At 36.8% G+C, this 19,818-nt stretch overlaps 2 protein-coding genes across 2 annotated transcripts; both read right to left on the minus strand.

The window, feature by feature from the left end:
* Positions 1-1,589: 1,589 nt before the first annotated feature.
* LOC107943996 (protein transport protein Sec24-like At4g32640) lies at positions 1,590-10,489 on the minus strand. Its single transcript, XM_041092676.1, has 7 exons — positions 9,916-10,489; positions 9,151-9,360; positions 8,806-8,951; positions 8,550-8,729; positions 7,927-8,015; positions 7,755-7,786; positions 1,590-2,045 (listed from the first exon to the last, which is right to left on the minus strand). The coding sequence occupies exons 1-7, from the start codon at positions 10,487-10,489 to the stop codon at positions 1,939-1,941; spliced, it is 1,338 nt and encodes a 445-aa protein (XP_040948610.1). The 3' UTR covers positions 1,590-1,938.
* Positions 10,490-17,574: 7,085 nt separating this feature from the next.
* Positions 17,575-19,203, minus strand: LOC107910214 (protein psi1). Its single transcript, XM_016837994.2, has 2 exons — positions 18,617-19,203; positions 17,575-18,217 (listed from the first exon to the last, which is right to left on the minus strand). Exons 1-2 carry the CDS (start codon positions 19,012-19,014, stop codon positions 17,773-17,775), a joined length of 843 nt encoding a protein of 280 aa, XP_016693483.1. The 5' UTR covers positions 19,015-19,203; the 3' UTR covers positions 17,575-17,772.
* Positions 19,204-19,818: the final 615 nt, after the last annotated feature.

Below are 19,818 nucleotides of genomic sequence, written 5' to 3' on the forward strand. Positions count from 1 at the left end.
CAATTGTGAAGCAGAGTGGCATTGATATGCTGAGATTTTGGCATTTAAATGTGTGCAGATAGCTTTAGAATGGTGCAGGGATAAACAAAATGTAATTATGTTCTGCCATGCTCGTGAATTTGCAAACAATTTATTTGATTAACCTATTTTTGCAATAAACCATATCATTAGTAACAATGATTACAAATAATTGCATTTTTTTTATATACCAATTATTCCGACAGTAAGAAACCTGTAAGCAATGGAGTCATATTTGCTCCTTTCTCATAAACTCGTGTTTTAAATCTATTCATGAAACTTACAATTAGATAGTATTAGATACTAACTAAGATGTGAAAATTTACATCTTTCGTCAAGATAGTAAAAGAAGAAAATGGAATCAAGTTGGCATCTGGAACCGGCACAACGGGCACAGGTGACTGGTCTTCAACCACTTAATGATGCAACCATCATGGAACACATGTGTACATGGCATCGAGGCAACCTCGTCACCCTCCGAGAACTCATCGAGGCAGATAGCACATTCTTTGTTCGTTGAGTTCAAACCCTCACGTAATCTCCTCCTCTTCTTCAAAGGCAGGCGATCTTGTTCTTCATCATCACCCCATTTATACCTTCTCAAAGCTTGAACCGACAAACATGTAGCAGGCTTGAAATTCAATGTGTCCTCATCATCACCATCACCATCATCATTGTCATTGCCATTCGGTTCATCGGCCTCATCATCAAAATTATCAACCAGCACCTTGATGAATACTTCCACTTCAAAGGAAATGAGTTTACGTGCAAAGTTAAGGGGGTTACTATGTAACTACCGTGCATAAGACAAAATACCAGGAATGATGAAGGTCCGAATGTAGCCTAGAGGTGCACCCGTTCTTTCAAACAAGGAGAGTAGGATGTTGGGGCCGTCTTTGTCGGATAAAATGGTGTCCCGACAATATGTGACGGTCATTGAAACTTCCTAACATTGTTTCCCTATTAAGAGATGAAACGAAACGAATCCCCACAACTATGTTGAAAAAGTCATATGGGATATGACTATAATGTTGTTGTACTTCAAGATTATTGGTTACTTCCCTTAGCTTGATACGGTAAATGGAAGCCGCCATTGCTATTATCTTGCAACCTTTTTGATGTTGAGAGTGAATACAAATGATATAAAGTTATGGGATTAGTTTTTTATAGGGGCTTAATTTTTCCTATTTCTTCTACAATTCTACACCAAATAGGTAAATTGCATGTTTACATATTACATTATAATCCTACTCAAACTCAAATCCTTATTTATGGATAAGTTCTTAGTTAAATTTTTAAAATATAAACAAATGTAGGAATATTAAGGACCGTCGAATAGGATAGGATAAGGCTGGATATTTGCATTATCGGATTTCATTTATTTAGTATTCTCTATTTTAAATTAAAAAAAATCTAATCCAGCTTGAAATTAATAAATATTTAAATTTAGTAAGTTAATTTTTAAAACATAAATTAAAAAAAAAGGGTTGAAATTTGGGTACCCTGATTCATTATCCAAAGTCAAATTGAAATTTGGATAGTTCATTATCGGAAAGACTAGGAGAAGTAGGTAACAAAAAGCCGAAAATAATTGCATTATTAGTAATTCAAGTACCTCACTGCCAAAGTTGGGTACAATTAAGAACCTTTGTTTAGCTCAAAATTGGGGTTCCAGGAAATAAATAATTGATATAAGATATGAAATTACAATGTTTGTGTGCAGCTTTTGATCTCCAAGTGCCATCACTACTTGTGAAGCCAACTGTAAAAAGCATAAAACATTCTGTAAAACTTTCACTCCAGTCGCCGCACAGTATATGTACAAGAAACTCCGAGCAGGAGGCCACTCGGATTCTTTCTTCTTCATGCAAAATCCCAAATCAAAATTGAATACCTGTTGTTGAGGAAGCTTGAAACTTATCAAGACATTTTCATTTGGATTTGCCGATGAATATGTACAAGAAACTCCACATAAGATGGCCCATTTGCATTCTTGTCTTCTACCATGCAAGATACGAACGCCATTCCTGAAAATGTAGAAATTCAATCATGAGAATCTATTGGAACCCACCCACATTGTTTGAAAAGTCAAAAAGGGTGGGCACCGAAAGTAGAAAGTAAGATTGGTTGGCAAGTTGGGTTAAAAGTTGGCATGGGATAATTGCAATTTTGGTCCCTAATTGTATAGGGACATTGCAAGTTGATCCTTAAACCTCAACTATAAATAGGCCTAACCATTTCTTACTTTCTTCATCCCATAATTGCCATTCTCTACTTAAGGCATTATTCTCTCTCTCTATTTGTAAATTTCACTTGTAATTTTTGGAGTGAAATATATTTGGTAGTGCCCGAGGACGTAGGCAAAATTTGCTGAACCTCGTTAAAATTCTGGTGTTCTTTATTATTTGTTTTGCATATTTTGTGAATGTGATTGTAGTGATTTATTGTGCTATTAAATTACGATAGAGGGATATTCTGGCTAGGAAAGACTTGGTATTTAAGTGATTTTCGTGATCTACCTCTCTTTCCTGGGAATTGAACTTAGTGTGATTTTTCAGTACAATAATTTTACTCTTTCACACGCTTCCGCGTAACAATTGGTACCAGAGCCAGGTTCGTACTTGGGGAATACGACCGTTTACAGTACTATTCACGTATACGGTACTATTCACGTATACGGTACTATTCACATATATGGCACTATTCACATATACGGTACTATTCACGTATACAGCACTATTCACGTATACTGTACTGTTCACGTATACAGTAGTTGGGATTGAGGAGAAAAATGACAGCAGCATCGTCATCAGCAATGACTACTGTGACAAATGCAAAATTTGAAGTAGAGAAATTTGACGGTACCAATAATTTTGGTATGTGGCAATGTGAGATCCTAGATGTCTTATGTCAGCAAGAGCTAGATATAGCCCTTGAAGAAAAACCTGACAAGATGGATGACAAGGAGTGGGCCAAGATCAATAGACAGGCGTGTGGTACAATCCACCTATGTTTGGCCAAAGAGCAGAAGTACTCTGTCATGAGAGAGACATCAGCGAAGAAGTTATGGGATACACTGGAAGAAAAGTTTCTAACGAAAAGTCTTGAAAATAGGCTTTATATGAAAAAGAAACTTTATCGATTCACGTATGCACCCGGTATGTCGATGAATGACCATGTGAACTCATTCAATAAAATTTTAGCAGACTTGCTAAATTTGAATGAGAAATTTGAAGATGAAGACAAGGCATTATTGTTGTTGAATTCCCTTCCTGATGAATATGATCATCTTACCACCACATTGCTTCATGGGAAGGACACGATCACATTTGATGCAGTCTGTAGTGCGTTGTATAGATCTGAGACTCGAAAGAAAGATAAAAGAGATCACAGAGATACAACCGCAGAAGTCTTAACAGTAAGAGGTCGTTCACACAGCAGCAAATCTGGTAGAAGGGGAAAGTCCAAAGGGAGACCCGCCAAAGATGAATGTGCCTTTTGCCGTGAAAAAGGGCATTGGAAAAAGAATTGTCCTAAGCTACAAAAGGGCAAGGCTATTTCTAATGCATGTGTAGCGGAGCATGATGAGGAGTCAGACTTTAGCTTGGTTGGCATGGCAATGGCATGTCAAACGGATGAGTGGATTTTGGATTCAGGATGTACTTACCATATGTGTCCTAATAAGGACTGGTTTTCTAGTCTTAAAGAGCTAGAAGGTGGAATTGTTCTTATGGGCAATGATAGTGCTTGTAAGACAATGGGAGTGGGTACAGTCCAATTGAAGAATCACGACGGCTCAATCCAAGTTTTGACAGATGTTCGCTACGTACCTAGCCTGAAGAAAAATCTCATCTCATTAGGTGCCCTAGAATCTAAAGGGCTCACAATCACTTTGAGAGATGGATTACTAAAAGTAGTAGCTGTGCAACTGACGGTGATGAAAGGCACAAGAAGAAATAACTTGTATTTTTAAAATAGAAGTACAGTTATTGGATCAACATCAACAGTTTCTACAAAAGATGTAGATTCAGAGGCTACCAGATTATGGCATATGCGATTGGGACATGCTGGTGAAAAAGCTTTGCAGACATTGGTGAAGCAAGGCTTATTGAAAGGTGCAAATTCTTGCAAAATAGAATTCTGTGAACATTGTGTTCTGGGCAAGCAGAAGAGGGTAAAATTTGGTCCAGCAATTCACAATATGAAAGGAATTCTGGACTACGTTCACAGTGATGTGTGGGGACCTACCAAAGTAGCTTCTTTGGGAGGTATGCACTATTTTGTTACTTTTGTTGATGATTATTCAAGAAAAGTATGGGTGTATCTAATGAAAAGAAAAAGTGAAGTTTTGGATGCATTTCTGAAATGGAAGAAGATGGTGGAGACTCAGACTGGTCGAAAGGTCAAACGACTTCGATCAGATAATGGTACTGAGTACAAAAACGATCCATTTCTACAAGTATGCCAAGATGAGGGCATTGTGCAACACTTCACTGTTCGGGATACACCACAGCAAAATGGGGTGGCAGAACGAATGAATCAAACTATACTGGAGAAAGTTCGATGTATGTTGTCCAATGCTGGATTGGGCAAAGAATTTTAGGCTGAGGCAGTTACATATGCGTGCCATCTAATTAACCGTTTGCCATCAGCTGGAATAAATGGAAAAACTCCTATGGAGATGTGGACTGGTAAATCTGCTACTGATTATGATTCTTTACATGTATTTGGTTCCACTGCATATTATCATGTAAAAGAATCTAAGTTAGACCCAAGAGCAAAGAAAGCATTATTCTTGGGTATAACTGATGGAGTAAAAGGATATCGTCTCTGGTGTCCTGATACAAGGAAGATTGTTTTCAGTAGAGATGTGACTTTTGATGAATCAACCATGTTGAAGTACAAGGATTCACAAAAGGATGACAAAACCAGTAGTACTTTGCAGCAGGTAGAGCTTGAAAAGGTTAACGATGATCCAGCTAATATTGAAGGACAAATGATAAAGAGGTTCCTACCCAAGAACCTCTACAGCAACAAGATTCAATTGCATATAGAAGGCCAAGAAGAGAGATTCGTAAGCCTGCTCGCTTTGATGATATAGTGGCCTATGCACTTCCAATTACAGATGATGATGTTCCTTCTACTTACACAGAAGTAATAAGTAACCCTGATGGTGTAAAGTGGAAGCAAGCAATGAATGAAGAAATGCAGTCTCTTCATAAAAATAAGACCTGGGAGTTGGTGACACTACCCAAGGGAAAGAAGGCAATTGGATGCAAATGGGTATATGCAAAGAAGGAAGGATTTCCTGATAAAAATGAAATTCGATACAAGGCTAGATTAGTAGCAAAGGGTTACGCTCAGAAAGAAGGAATAGACTACAATGAAGTGTTTTCTCCAGTTGTGAAGCATTCGTCTATTCGGATTTTGCTAGCCTTGGTTGCGCAATATGATCTTGAACTAGTTCAGCTTGATGTGAAGACCGCGTTTTTACACGGTGATTTGGAAGAGGAAATCTATATGACTCAGCCAGATGGATTCAAGGTTGCTGGAAAAGAAAATTGGGTTTGCAAACTGACAAAGTCGCTTTATGGATTGAAGCAATCTCCGAGGCAGTGGTACAAGCGATTTGATCAGTTCATGAAAAGGCAAAGGTACACAAGAAGTAAATTTGATCATTGCGTGTATTTTCAGAAGCTACAAGAAGGAACTTTCATATACTTGCTCTTATATGTTAATGATATGCTAATAGCATCTAAGAGCAAAGTTGAGATTGAAAGATTGAAGACTCAACTCAATCTCGAGTTTGAGATGAAAGATCTAGGAGAAGCTAAAAAGATTCTCGGCATGGAAATATGGAGAGATAGAGCTCATGATAGAGTTAGCTTGTCTCAGAAGCAGTATTTGAAAAAGGTACTACAGCAGTTTGGCATGAACGAGCAGACAAAACCTGTAAGTACCCCGTTGGCTTCTCATTTCAAGCTTTCTGCACAACTATCTCCTTCGACGAATACGGAACGAGAATACATGTTGCAAGTTCCGTATTCTAATGCAGTGGGTAGCTTGATGTATGCAATGGTGTGTACAAGACCCGACATTTCACAGGCAGTTAGTATAGTGAGCAGGTATATGCATAATCCTGGAAAAGGACATTGGCAAGCTGTGAAATGGATTCTACGGTATATTCAGAAGACCGTGGATGTTGGATTACTGTTCAAGCAGGATAATACACTTGGTAAAGGTGTTATTGGGTACGTTGATTCTGACTATGCCGGTGATTTGGACAAGCGAAGATCAACCACCGGTTATGTGTTTACACTTGCTGGAGGACCAATAAGTTGGAAGTCTACACTACAGTCTACAGTTGCATTGTCAACCACAGAAGCCGAGTACATGGCTGTAACAGAGGCTGTAAAGGAGGCTATTTGGTTACAAGGTATGGCTAAAACCTTGGGGTTGGTTCAGGAGCATATTAACGTGTATTGTGATAGTCAAAGTGCTATTCATTTAGCAAAGAATCAAGTCTATCATGCACGTACAAAACATATCGACGTACGATTCCATTTTGTGCGGGAAATTATTGAAGAGGGGAAAATTTGTCTTCAGAAGATCAAGACTGCAGATAATCCCGCAGATATGATGACCAAGGTGGTAACATCAACCAAGTTCGAACATTGTTTGAACTTGATTAATATCCTGCAAGTTTAACAGTTGAAGAAGGCACTATCAAGTATTGTTGTCAAAGGCAGAAAGAATTGTGTGAAGATAAGATTATCCTAATCAAATCTTCAAGGTGGAGATTATTGGAACCCACCCACATTGTTTGAAAAGTCAAAAAGGGTGGGCACCGAAAGTAGAAAGTAAGATTGGTTGGCAAGTTGGGTTAAAAGTTGGCATGGGATAATTGCAATTTTGGTCCCTAATTGTATAGGGACATTGCAAGTTGATCCTTAAACCTCAACTATAAATAGGCTTAACCATTTCTTACTTTCTTCATCCCATAATTGTCAGTCTCTACTTAAGGCATTATTCTCTCTCTCTATTTGTAAATTTCACTTGTAATTTTTGGAGTGAAATATATTTGGTAGTGCCCGAGGACGTAGGCAAAATTTGCTGAACCTCGTTAAAATTCTGGTGTTCTTTATTATTTGTTTTGCATATTTTGTGAATGTGATTGTAGTGATTTATTGTGCTATTAAATTACGATAGAGGGATATTCTGACTAGGAAAGACTTGGTATTTAAGTGATTTTCGTGATCTATCTCTCTTTCCTGGGAATTGAACTTAGTGTGATTTTTCAGTACAATAATTTTACTCTTTCACACGCTTCCGCGCAACAGAATCCCCTAATATATTTGCTTTTCTTTTCTTTTTTTCTAAAATAGAAATGATTATATACCAACTACTCTGACAATACGAAACCTGCAACCATAGAAGCAATTTGCTTCATTGTCGCAATAAAACCAAGGCAAAAACTCTCGGACAAGAATTAAACAACCTCTCTCTATTACATAGTTGAGAAAAGTTTATATGATGCATGTTGGAAGAATCCATGGCTATTTCGGTCAAAATATTCTACATAGGATATATTTAATACTTTTGTAAGGAGGTGGTGGGGGAATGGTGTCCAGGATTTGAACCTGGACTTTTGTCACTACACCAGTGGCTCAGCTGACTAGGATAATTTATTTAACCATATCATAGTTTTGCGTGAGAAGGAAGTTCAATGCACTTACCCGACGGATCCCCCTTCTTGCACAATGCGAAGCTGCAACAGAAAATGAGAGAATGTAAAGATAAAATTGTATTAAACAGAGAAATGGTGTTCAATTTGGCTATGAAGGAGATGGAACAGAAACTGTTCCTTTTGGAGTAAAATAACACTAAAGAAACCACCATTAATCATACCGAAGGTAGGAGCATCTTTGTTGGCGAATCACATTGACTACATCATTGAAGTTCTTTGATAAAGGATTGGAAAATTGCTGCATCACAAACTGAACATACAATGTTGACAAAAGAGCGTTAATGTCTGTACAGGGTAAGTGAAAGGGTCTAGACACTGAATAAAGCTTAAAAGTGAACCATATTTACAGGGGATAACCTAACCCCGTAATCCTAACATTTGAATCCAGGGTCACCCATTTGACTGCCATACTAGTCAGTCATCAAGCAAAACAGTTTTCAAGACTCTACTCATCCAATCCAAAAATCAAGTACTCCATAAATAACAAAGAAAAATTCTCACTATTAATGGAAGGAAAATGAAACAGCATGCGGAGTGGCACACAAAATTCACCATACAGGTAGTTTAATAGCAATTTCAAATCATAACCCGGATGAGGTCAATTCAATATACAATGGACCATTTGAGTTAATTAGTATTTAAATATAAAAAATATCCTAAGCTTATTTTCAGCAGACAAAAACCTGAAAAATCAGGAAATACAATTTCAGGTGCTTAACAAGTTGTTTATAATAAATTAACGAATTAATGAGGATTTAAAAAAAACGGAAGTAAAACAAAGTACCTGAGTGGGTACTTCGTCGACTGAGGTAAAGCCAAAAAGTTGTTGCAAGATACTTGAATCCACTGAGCTTCCAAAATATATTAAAGCGTCCTCACCATTCTCAAGAAGATAGATTCCATCATCACAGACATGTTCACTAGAAAGTGGGACTGTAGGAGGAAGAACAGATTCATCCCCATCCTGTCCAGCAAGCATAAATTGTCTGTTGGCATGGTTAAAACACTTTGGACCATAAGCCAACTAGAAATTTTATTACCTTTGTATCAACATTGTGGATGGCAAACATCCTGGGATAAACCAATGGGATTGCCAAAGGAGTAGAAAGGGAGGAACCATAATTGAACCAGAAGAAACGGTCATCTATTCTGCCATCATTTCGCAACCCTCTACACTTGATTAATGCTGAAGAAAGGAAAAGACAATGTTTATCAACAGATGAAAAATACTTCAATTTTTCCTTGACAAGATGTCTGAGTTTCTGCCACAGGATTTGCCAAAATGGAAGAGCAAGTTTGAAGATGAAGATTAGCTAAAATAATAATAATGGAAATGAATGAGATATGGATCAAGTAGATAAATTAACAAAAAGAAATATTTATACCAAGAGTATATAGAGGGAGAAGCTTAAGAGCCTCAGGAAGAATAAGCTGTCCAGTTGATGATACTGTGGCGCAAATTTTACGATATGAAAGCAGAATGTTGATGCAAAGATTTGTAACATGGTCCCTCACTTGAAGAAGCGGGCATGTAGGAATTCTATAATTCTGTTGCAAAGGTTGATGAAGATGGATTACCACTGCATGGTGCGATTCTATAATTCAGTTCAGAATGAATTCTTATATACAATATCATTACGATGAAATAAATATTTTTTTATATTAAATATTATCTACTTTAAAAACCCAAAAGTTGTACTCATAATTTTGTCTTCTAAAAAAATACATCTCAAAATCCTTACTTTATAGGATGTACTCAAATCCTTGACTAGTTAATATGAGATAATTTTTCACTTCAACCATAGTTATGAAAATATTTTCAATCTGTGTTGCATTTATCAAATTACAAATATATATATACACGATATACTGCAATTTAGAATTGTTATTTCAATCCATTCATGAAGCTTACAATTAGATAGTATTAGATACTATCTGAGATGCAAAAATTTACATAGATGAGATAATAGAAATAAATGGAATCAAGTTGGCATTTGGAACCGGCACAACGGGCACAGGTGACTGGTCTTCAACCACTTAACAATGCAACCATCATGGAACACATGTGTGCATGGCATCGAGGCAACCTCGTCACCCTCCGAGAACTCATTGAGACAGATAGCACATTCTTTGTTCGTTGAGCTAAAAACCCCCACGCAATCTCCTCCTCTTCTTCAAAGGCAAACAATCTTGTTCTTCATCATCACCCCATTTATACCTTCTCAAAGTTTGAACCGAAAAATATGTAGCAGGCTTGAAATTCAATGCATCCCCATCATCGTCGTCATCGTCATTCGGCTCATTGACCTCATCATCATCATCATCGTCAGCCTCATCATCAACATTAACCGGCACCTTGATGATTACTTCCACGTCGAAGGAAATGAGTTTACGTGTAGAGTTAATGGGGTTACTATGAATCTGTCGTGCATAAGACAAGATACTAGGAACAATGAGGGTCCGAATGTAGTCTAGAGGTGCACCCATTCTTTCTAACAAGGAGAGTAGAATGTTGGGACCGTCTTTGCCGGATAAAATGGTGTCTCGACGATATGTGACGGACTTATTGAAACTCCCTAACCTTGTTTCCCTATTAAGAGATGAAACGAAACGAATCCTCACAACTATGTTGAAAAAGTCATGTGGGATATGACTACAATGTTGTTGTACTTCAAGATTATTGGTTACTTCCCTCAACTTGATGCGGTAAATGGAAGCCGCCATTGCTATTATCTTGCAACTTCTTTGATCGTTGAAGGGTTTCTCAGAATCGCAGTTAGTGTATGAGAGTGTAAATACAAATAGTATAGATTTGGGGGCTTAATTTTTTTATAAGGAATTGAGAAAATAGAAATCACCGACTATTATTTGTTAATTTTTTCCTATTTCTTCAACAATTCTACACCAAATAGGTAAATTGCATGTTTACTCATTACATTATAATCCTACTCAAACTCTTATCATTATTTATGGATAAGTCCTTAGTTAATTTTTTAAAATATAAACAAATACAAAAATATTAAGAACAGTGAGATAAAATAAGGTATTGCTTAATATTTGCATTATCCAATTTTATTTATTTATTATTATCTATTTTAATTCCGCTAGAAATTAATAAATATTCAAATTGTTTAAATATTTAAAATTAGTAAGTTAAGTTTTTCACAAAATAAATTAAAAATGGATTGAAAATTGGGTACCCTAATTCGTTATCCAAAGTCAATTTGAAGATGTCATCAAGTAAAAGGCTGGCTTGCAAGGGTGTTCGTAGCCAGGGCCAATCCGAACCCTGGTTTGATTTTTTTTTTTTTAATTTCTTATACAAGTCCATTCAGATCAGACCTTCGTCAGAGTAAATGGTAAATTTAATAGTTTCAATTCAAATAATAAAATATTTTTATAGTCATTTTAATATGTTCGATTATGATCAGAACCAACATATGATACCGAAAAAGGGTACAGTACGAGAAGTAGGTAACAAAACCCCGAAAATATTTGCATTATTATTACTTCAAGTTTTAAGTAAAAAATTTTCACTTCATTATAATTCTCTATAATTTTTTAAATTTATAGTTGTTAAAAAAATAAATGATTCTTATATTTTGTAAGGACTATTTAAATATAATTTTGAAAGGAGATAGATCTAACATGCAAATAGATTAAACTAAAAAGGGTAATTGTTTTATTAAGTTCTTGAATGTTTTATATAATCACATTTCAGGTCGGTGCCGCCAATGGCAACGATGACACCAAAGTTCCTGTTCAAAACAGATCATTCTTGTACATGATTTTGCAAGTGGGTCATTTTCGTAAATAATTTATTTAGATTATTTCTGAAAAAAGCCTAAAGAAAGAGAGATGTATGAATGTTAGGAAATGATATCTAAATTTGGAGCGGTAGAAATTGTGATATTGTCCTTGGTTCTCATGGACCATCCTTTAGGAATGTTGAAAACCCGGAGATTCAGAGGCCAATTAAAGCTATGGCCAAAAATAATGGCAGCCAATGGAGGGTAAACTTATCAATTTTGAGCTATAGCAACAACTTATATCTTTTTCCATATTGAGTGGTGAATATAAAATCATTCAGAAATATGATAATAATGTTGTTCCAATAGGGTCGGAAGCGTGTAAATTATTGTACTAAAAAATCACACAAAGTTCAATTCCCAGGGAAGAGAGGTGGATCACATGGATCTCTTAAATACCAAGTCTTTCCTTAGACAGAATATCCCTTCTATAGTAATTTAATAGCACAATTAAATACTACTATTATACCCTCAACTATTGAAAGAAAAATAGGACAAGAAAGAACACAAGAGATTTAACGAGGTTCGGTAAATTATACCTACGTCCTCGGGCACTAACACCAGATGATAACTTTACTATCTCCAAAGTATTACAAACAAATAGAATTCCTTAAGAATTCTCAAATGGGAGAAGAGAGAAAACTAAGAGAGAAAGATTGGTTGGGATGGTTGAAATGAAAAATGAAAAGGCCTATTTATAGTTGAAGTTCAGGGACTAACTTGCAAATGGCCTAAAAAATTAGGGACCAAAATTGCAATTATCCCATTCAACTTTTCAACATTCGGTGCAACTTGCTCAACCTTTTTAACAAGTTGCTTCCTACCTTTGTTGACCTTTCAACAATCTCCACCTTGAAGATTTGATTAGGATAATCACATCTTCACACACTTCCTTCAACTCCCCAAATTCGATAAAGTTATCTTTTGTAGTGCCTCTAAATGCGCTCTCGAGCGCCATACACCTGTAGGTGCTCAAATTCTCAGGATGTTAATCAAGTTCAAACAATGATTAAACTTGATTGTTGTTACCACTTTGGTCATCATATCTGCGGGATTATCTGCTGTCGGAATCTTCTGAAGTAGAATTTTTCCTTTTTCAAAGACTTCCCGCACAAAGTGATATCTTACGTTGATATGCTTGGTTCTTGAATGATAGACTTGATTTTTCGCTAAATGAATAGCACTCTGACTGTCACAATATAGACTAATGTGACTTTGAACAACTCCCAAGTCTTTCAATAATCCATTAAGCCAAATAGCCTCCTTAACAGCTTCTGTAACTGCCATATACTCTGCCTCTGTAGTAGACACAGCTACTGTAGGCTGTAAGGTAGACTTCCAACTCACTGGGGCTTTCGCAAGAGTAAACAGATACCCCGTAGTTGAACGACGTTTATCTAAATCACCAGCAAAGTCGGAATCAACATATCCAACTACAAACTGACCAAGTGCTTCATCCTGTTCAAAAATTAAACCAACATCTACGGTTTTTCGAAGATACCGTAGAATCCATTTCACAGCTTGCCAATGTCCTTTTCCAGGATCATGCATATACCTGCTCACAACTCCAACAGCTTGTGAAATGTCAGGCCTCGTACACACCATCGCATACATCAAACTCCCAACTGCATTAGCATATGGGACTTTCGCCATATATTCTCTTTCATCTTCAGTCTTCGGAGATAATTGAGCACTAAGTTTCAAATGAGAAGCAAGTGGGGTACTTACATGTTTTGTGTTTTCATTTACACCAAAATATTGTAATACCTTTTTCAGATATTGCTTCTGATTTAAATAGAGCTTGCCTCTCGGTCTATCTCTACTTATCTCCATGCCGAAAATCTTCTTGGCCTCACCTAGATCTTTCATCTCGAACTCTTGATTCAACTGAGCCTTCAGCTTATCTATCTCATTTTGGCTCTTCGAAGCGATTAACATATCATCAACATACAAGAGTAGATAAATGAAAGATCCGTCATGCAGCTTCTGCAAATATACACAATTGTCATATTTGCTTCTTGTGTACTTCTGCCTTCTCATAAAGCTATCAAATCGCTTGTACCACTGCCTCGGGGATTGCTTCAATCCATATAGCGATTTGTTCAGCTTACAAACCCAATTTCTACCACCAGCATCTGTGTATCCTTCGGGCTGAGTCATATAGATCTCCTCTTCTAACTCACCATGCAAGAAAGCCGTCTTAACATCAAGTTGAGCTAGCTCCAAATTCAACTATGCTACCAAGGCCAACAAAATTCTAATGGAGGAATGCTTCACAACAGGGGAAAATACATCATTGTAGTCAATTCCCTCCTTCTGAGCGTAGCCTTTAGCTACCAATCTTGCCTTGTAGCGAATATCCTTCTTGCTAGGAGATCCATCTTTCTTTGCGAATACCCACTTGCATCCGATTGCCCTTTTACCTTTCGGTAATTGCGCCAATTCCCAAGTATTATTCTTCAGGAGAGACTGCATTTCTTCATCCATGGCGCTTTTCCATTTATCACTTTCTAAGCTTTGCATTGCTTCTTGATAAGTGATAGGAATATCATCAACAACGGGAAGGGCGTAGGCCACCATATCAGTAAATCGAGCAGGTTTACGAATTTCTCTCCGTGGCCTTGCAACTGCAACTGGTTCTGGTGTACTTAGTGGTTCTTGGGTCAGAACCTCTTCAACCTCTAATTCCTCCATTGTGGCTGGAGAATTAAACTTATTAACTGGGCAAATCCCCATCTGCTCAAACTCCACCTGTTTTGGAGTACACTCCACCTGCTGTGGAGTATTGCTCGTCTGAATATCTTTATCTGCTACCTTTTTCAATGTGGCAGATTCATCAAAGGTAACATCTCTGCTACAGATCATTTTCTTTGTGCTTAAGCACCAAAGACGAAATCCCTTCACTCCAGAAGTGATTCCCATAAAGAGAGCTTTCTTTGCCCTCGGATCTAACTTTGACTCCTTCACATGGTAATATGCAGTGGATCCAAACACATGTAAGGAATCATAATCTGTAGCCGGTTTTCCAGACCATACCTCCATAGGAGTTTTTCTTTCTAATGCAGATGATGGCAAACGATTAACAAGATGGCCAGCGTATGTCACAGCCTCAGCCCAAAATTGCTTGCCCAACCCAGCATTGGACAACATACATCGAACTTTCTCCAGCAATGTTCGATTCATACGCTCTGCCAATCCATTCTGCTGTGGTGTATCCCTAACTGTGAAGTGTCGAATAATACCATACTCTTGGCACACATCGAAGAACGGATCACTTTTATATTCCCCTCCATTGTCCGTCCCAAGCCACTTGATTTTCTTACCAGTCTGGTTTTCGATCATAGTTTTCCATTTAAGAAAAACTCTAAGCACTTCATCCTTAGTTCTCATGGTATACACCCAAAATCTTCTGGAAAAGTCATCAACAAAAGTAACAAAGTAGTGTTTTCCTCCCAATGAAGGTGTCTTGGAAGGCCCCCACACATCTGAGTGAACATATTCCAAAATACCTTTTGTATTATGGATAGCAGTACCGAATTTCACTCTCTTTTGCTTTCCCAGAACACAATGCTCGCAAAATTTTAATTTGTAAGCCTTTGCACCTTTCAACAATCCTTGCTTTGCCAGAATTTGCAAGGATTTTTCGCTGGCATGTCCCAACTTCATATGCCACAACTGCATTGAGTCCAATTCTTTGTTACCGGAAGCTGTAGCGACTGCTCCAATAACTGTACTACCTTGGTAGTAATACAAGTTATTTTTCCTGATGCCCTTCAATATCACAAGTGCGCCAGATGTCACTTTCAAAATCTCATCTCTCATAGTAACAACTGAACCATTGGATTCCAAGGCTCCCAATGAGATGAGATTTTTCTTCAAACTGGGCACATACCGAACATCAGTCAGAACTCTGGTTGATCCATCTTGATTCTTTAATTGGATTGAACCTATCCCAACAGTTTTACAGGCATTGTCATTGCCCATATAAACAACTCCTCCATTTAGTTCTACTAAATCAGAGAACCACTCCCGGTTAGGGGACATATGATAGGTACAACCCGAATCCAATATCCACTCATCTGAATGGAACGACGATGATGATGCAACCAGTGATAGTTCAAAGTCATTAATATCATGCTTAGCAACACAAGCATCTACAGCAGCTTTTCCCTTATTCTTCAGCTTTGGACAATTTTTCTTCCAGTGGCCTTTCTCATGACAAAAAGCACATTCATCTTTCCCGAGTCTGGACTTTGACTTTGATCTCCCCTTTTAAGTTTTCTTCCGAGTGTATGAACGATCTCGGACTACTAAAGCTTCTGTATCTCTGATTGAGTTTTTCTGTTTGTCCCTCTTTCTCTGTTCATAACTGTATAAGGCCGCACAGACTTCACTCAGAGATATATCACTCCTGCCATGAAGTAGAGTAGTTTCTAGGAACTCAAACTCCTCAGGAAGTGACCCCAACAGCATCAAAGCCAAATCTTCGTCTTTGAATGTCTCATCCATATTCAGCAAATCAGTGACTAACTGATTAAATTTGGTGATGTGATCATTCATTGTGGTACTTGGGACGTATGTGAAGCGAAACAGTCTTTTCTTCAAGTGGAGCTTATTTTGACTGTTTTTCTTCAAAAAATTTTCTTCAAGTGCCACCCACAACTTATTTGCAGAAGTCTCCTTTGAAAAAGCATACCTCTGCTCTCGAGAAAGGCATGATCGAATTGTGCCACATGCCAACCGATTGATCGCCTTCTAATCTTTCTCCTGTACATCATCTGGTTTCTCTTCATCAATGGCAATGTCTAGACCCTACTGAAAAAGGGTATCTAGAACCTCACTTTGCCACATACCAAAATGGCCCGTGCCATCAAAGATCTCCACGGCAAATCTTGCATTTGCAATTGTCGGTCTTGTCCACATGGACGATGTTGAAGCTCCTACACCGACCGTTTTCTCCATAATCTTTCAATATACCTAAGGAAATCTTTTCTGATGTGGAAGATCAGTTTAAACTGCAACCACAGAGCATACTACGATTAACCTTTGGCTCTTGATACCACTTGTTGTTCCAATAGGGTCGGAAGCGTGTAAATTATTGTACTAAAAAATCACACAGTTCAATTCCCAGGGAAGAGAGGTGGATCACATGGATCTCTTAAATACCAAGTCTTTCCTTAGACAGAATATCTCTTCTATAGTAATTTAATAGCACAATTAAATACTACTATTATACCCTCAAATATTGAAAGAAAAATAGGACAAGAAAGAACACAAGAGATTTAACGAGGTTCGGTAAATTATACCTACGTCCTCGGGCACTAACACCAGATGATAACTTTACTATCTCCAAAGTATTACAAACAAATAGAATTCCTTAAGAATTCTCAAATGGGAGAAGAGAGAAAACTAAGAGAGAAAGATTGGTTGGGATGGTTGAAATGAAAAATGAAAAGGCCTATTTATAGTTGAAGTTCAGGGACTAACTTACAAATGGCCTAAAAAATTAGGGACCAAAATTGTAATTATCACATTCAACTTTTCAACATTCGATGCAACTTGCTCAACCTTTTTAACAAGTTGCTTCCTACCTTTGTTGACCTTTCAACAAATAATAGTCTACAATGTCTTTTAAAACGTTGAAGCTCGAAGTAGATGTGGTTACATCAACATAGACAAGCTCAAAAGGAAGTCCACTAGACAACAATGACAACTGGATATATCTTTTAGCCAACCATAATGCTTTTCCTTTTCCTTATCTCAATTTTTTTTTGGTGTCTTTTTTCTATCGTCCTCCAAAATTATTAAATCTTTACATATGCTTTAAAAAATCAAAATTTTTTTAAGTAGAATAGGCACAATATAATTAAAGTATAAATCTGAATAATTATAAGTATCAAATTATTCCATCAAATAATTTGAGTTATTACAATGCAACATCAAATTATTATATTATAAACAGATCAAAAATTAATACAATATAATTTTAAAGCAAACAAGTTACTGAACTAATTAGATTAAAACTCACTCTTAACCATCATAAACTCAGGCACCTACACGTCGTGCGCGGTAGGTATCGAATAACACAGGATCAGATATCAATGAAATGATAAAATTCCTGTCGCAGACAACACAAAAAGAACCTCACAAGAAAATAAAATTGTGGATTTCTAAATACAAGCACACATTGATCGATGATTAACCAGGATCCCCTAAAACACTAACCGCAGCGGTCCGTTGTTCATTTGTAAGGTCTTTCGGAAAGTTAACGAGGAAGGAAACATTCAAGTTGCCTCGGCTTCCCGGTTCTTTCTTGTTGGCCATACCCTGGCCTTTGATGACCCTTTGATAGCCAGACCCAATGATTTCATCAATTTCCAGATTCATCGTCCCTCCGCCCAGTAAAGGTATCGGAAAGGAGCAACCTGTGAGAGCCTTCACCAACGGAATTTCAACAGTGAGCTCCAGATCATCGCCGACTCGTCGGAACAAGCTATGGCGTTTCTCGGCAATCACGAAAGTGACGTCGGCAGCGTAGGCTCCTGGGCTTTCGTTTCCCATTCCTTCGAATGTTACCTTTGTCCCTTTCTTCCATCCTGGATTCACTTTTACTGATAATATCTCGTCTTCTTGTATTATTTGCCTGCCCATTTTATTCACAATATTGCTTCAGATTTTAATAGTGTTAATTCATAATAAATGGATTTTGGGTTAAAAAAATAAAAACCTTTGTATTTTAATAGGTGGCATGAATCGGGTTGGATTTTAATCCATTGAATCTAGATTATTTAATTTAGGGTTTAAATCTTTAGGATAATTTTTGTTGAAGTTAAATTTTGAATTTGACTATTTTTAAATTTAAGTTTTTTAAGTTGAATTACTATAAATTTAAATTATAAATTATAATCATTTAAGCTTTGGATTAGTTTGAGTTATTATCTAATTAATTTGAGATATAATTTTCAAGTTCGTTTCATATGACAATGCGAAATCACAGAGAATATGTAAAGCTGAAAAAAATGATAAATATAAAATTACGAACCCGGATAGCGTAAGAACGTCTCTCGTGATCATCACCTTCTTCATACATCCATAGCACAACTCTTCAAGCGTGCACTCCAGATTTCTCTCGATCGTTGGAGGTTTCACCGTCCCGCTTAACTTAGAATACCTGATCGGGTCACTCTTCCACTTGCTCGATGAGTTTCTCGACAGATTCTCGGGGAATCCGTTTCTATGATCCACGCTTCTCAGACTTGCTCCATTAGGAATGCTGTTTACGAGGGAAGGTCTCGGCAGGGGGCTCCTCTTGCTCGGGGTTCTCGGAGGGATTGAAGCAAAGAAAGCGTCCATGTTTCGATGCCTGAAACAATGCCTCCTCCGGGATTGGAATCCATGTCGGCCATTGTATCCGTAGCCGCGAATCGGAGGACACTGCATGTTTGCTTGATCTATTACCCAGATATAAAAATTCTGTCCCGTTTGCGAACCGAATCTGGATTTCTTACAATGACGCCATGATTGTAATGTGAAAGGAAATCTGTAAAGCTTGGTTTAGAAATGGAGGCAGATTCAAATGATTGAACTATATAAAGAGTGCTAGCAAAGAGCCGAAGGGGGGACATTGATTTTTACCATATTCACCAGTAAAATATAATATAAAAAATGCATGGTTAATCTATTAACTAATTACCCAAATATTTACTGTTTGCCAATAAAAAATAATTAGCCAAATATTTATTGGCTTTCATTACCACATTTCTATTAGCAAGAGATAGTAACCTAAATTTTCTTTCACTATTTTTTCTCTATTTTCTAAGGTTATTTTCTTGCCATATATATATATGCAATTAATCCTTTTAATTTAATTTACCATAATTTAATTTTTATACTTTACGGAAATTAAAAAATTAGTCCAATTGAACAACAGAGTTATATATTATCGTTAAATCATTACCTTAAAATTTATAGTTTAACAATTTACAAGCAAGAAATTAACAAAAATTAATATTTCACTAATTTATATGGCAAAAAGTACATGTCAAATTTATATATTTACCAATAAATGTACTAACCTCTCTATTTTCTTAAAATAGAATTTCATGATTAGATGGTGTTGTTTTATGTATATTAGCATTTAAATAATTTTGCATCCATGCTATTATCAATTTCACTTATTTTTTAACCAATATCAAACAGGATTAAATTTAATTATTTACTTCTATATTACAGGCATTCAATTTC

This window comes from Gossypium hirsutum, chromosome D05 (genome assembly GCF_007990345.1).
Source record: "Gossypium hirsutum isolate 1008001.06 chromosome D05, Gossypium_hirsutum_v2.1, whole genome shotgun sequence".
NCBI classification, from domain to species: Eukaryota; Viridiplantae; Streptophyta; class Magnoliopsida; order Malvales; family Malvaceae; genus Gossypium; species Gossypium hirsutum.

What these genes read in the sequence shown, in the direction of transcription:
- LOC107943996 (XM_041092676.1), bottom strand. Translation starts at nt 10,489, where the DNA reads ATGGCGGCTTCCATTTACCGCATCAAGTTGAGGGAAGTAACCAATAAT. An exon ending in TCTCCCTCTATATACTCTTG is followed by an intron (nt 8,952 to 9,150) that starts GTATAAATATTT and finishes TCCTTTCTTCAG; the next exon opens with CATTAATCAAGTGTAGAGGG. An exon ending in TCGACGAAGTACCCACTCAG is followed by an intron (nt 8,016 to 8,549) that starts GTACTTTGTTTT and finishes TTGTATGTTCAG; the next exon opens with TTTGTGATGCAGCAATTTTC.
- LOC107910214 (XM_016837994.2), bottom strand. Translation starts at nt 19,014, where the DNA reads ATGCAGTGTCCTCCGATTCGCGGCTACGGATACAATGGCCGACATGGA. An exon ending in GACGTTCTTACGCTATCCGG is followed by an intron (nt 18,218 to 18,616) that starts GTTCGTAATTTT and finishes TAAAATGGGCAG; the next exon opens with GCAAATAATACAAGAAGACG.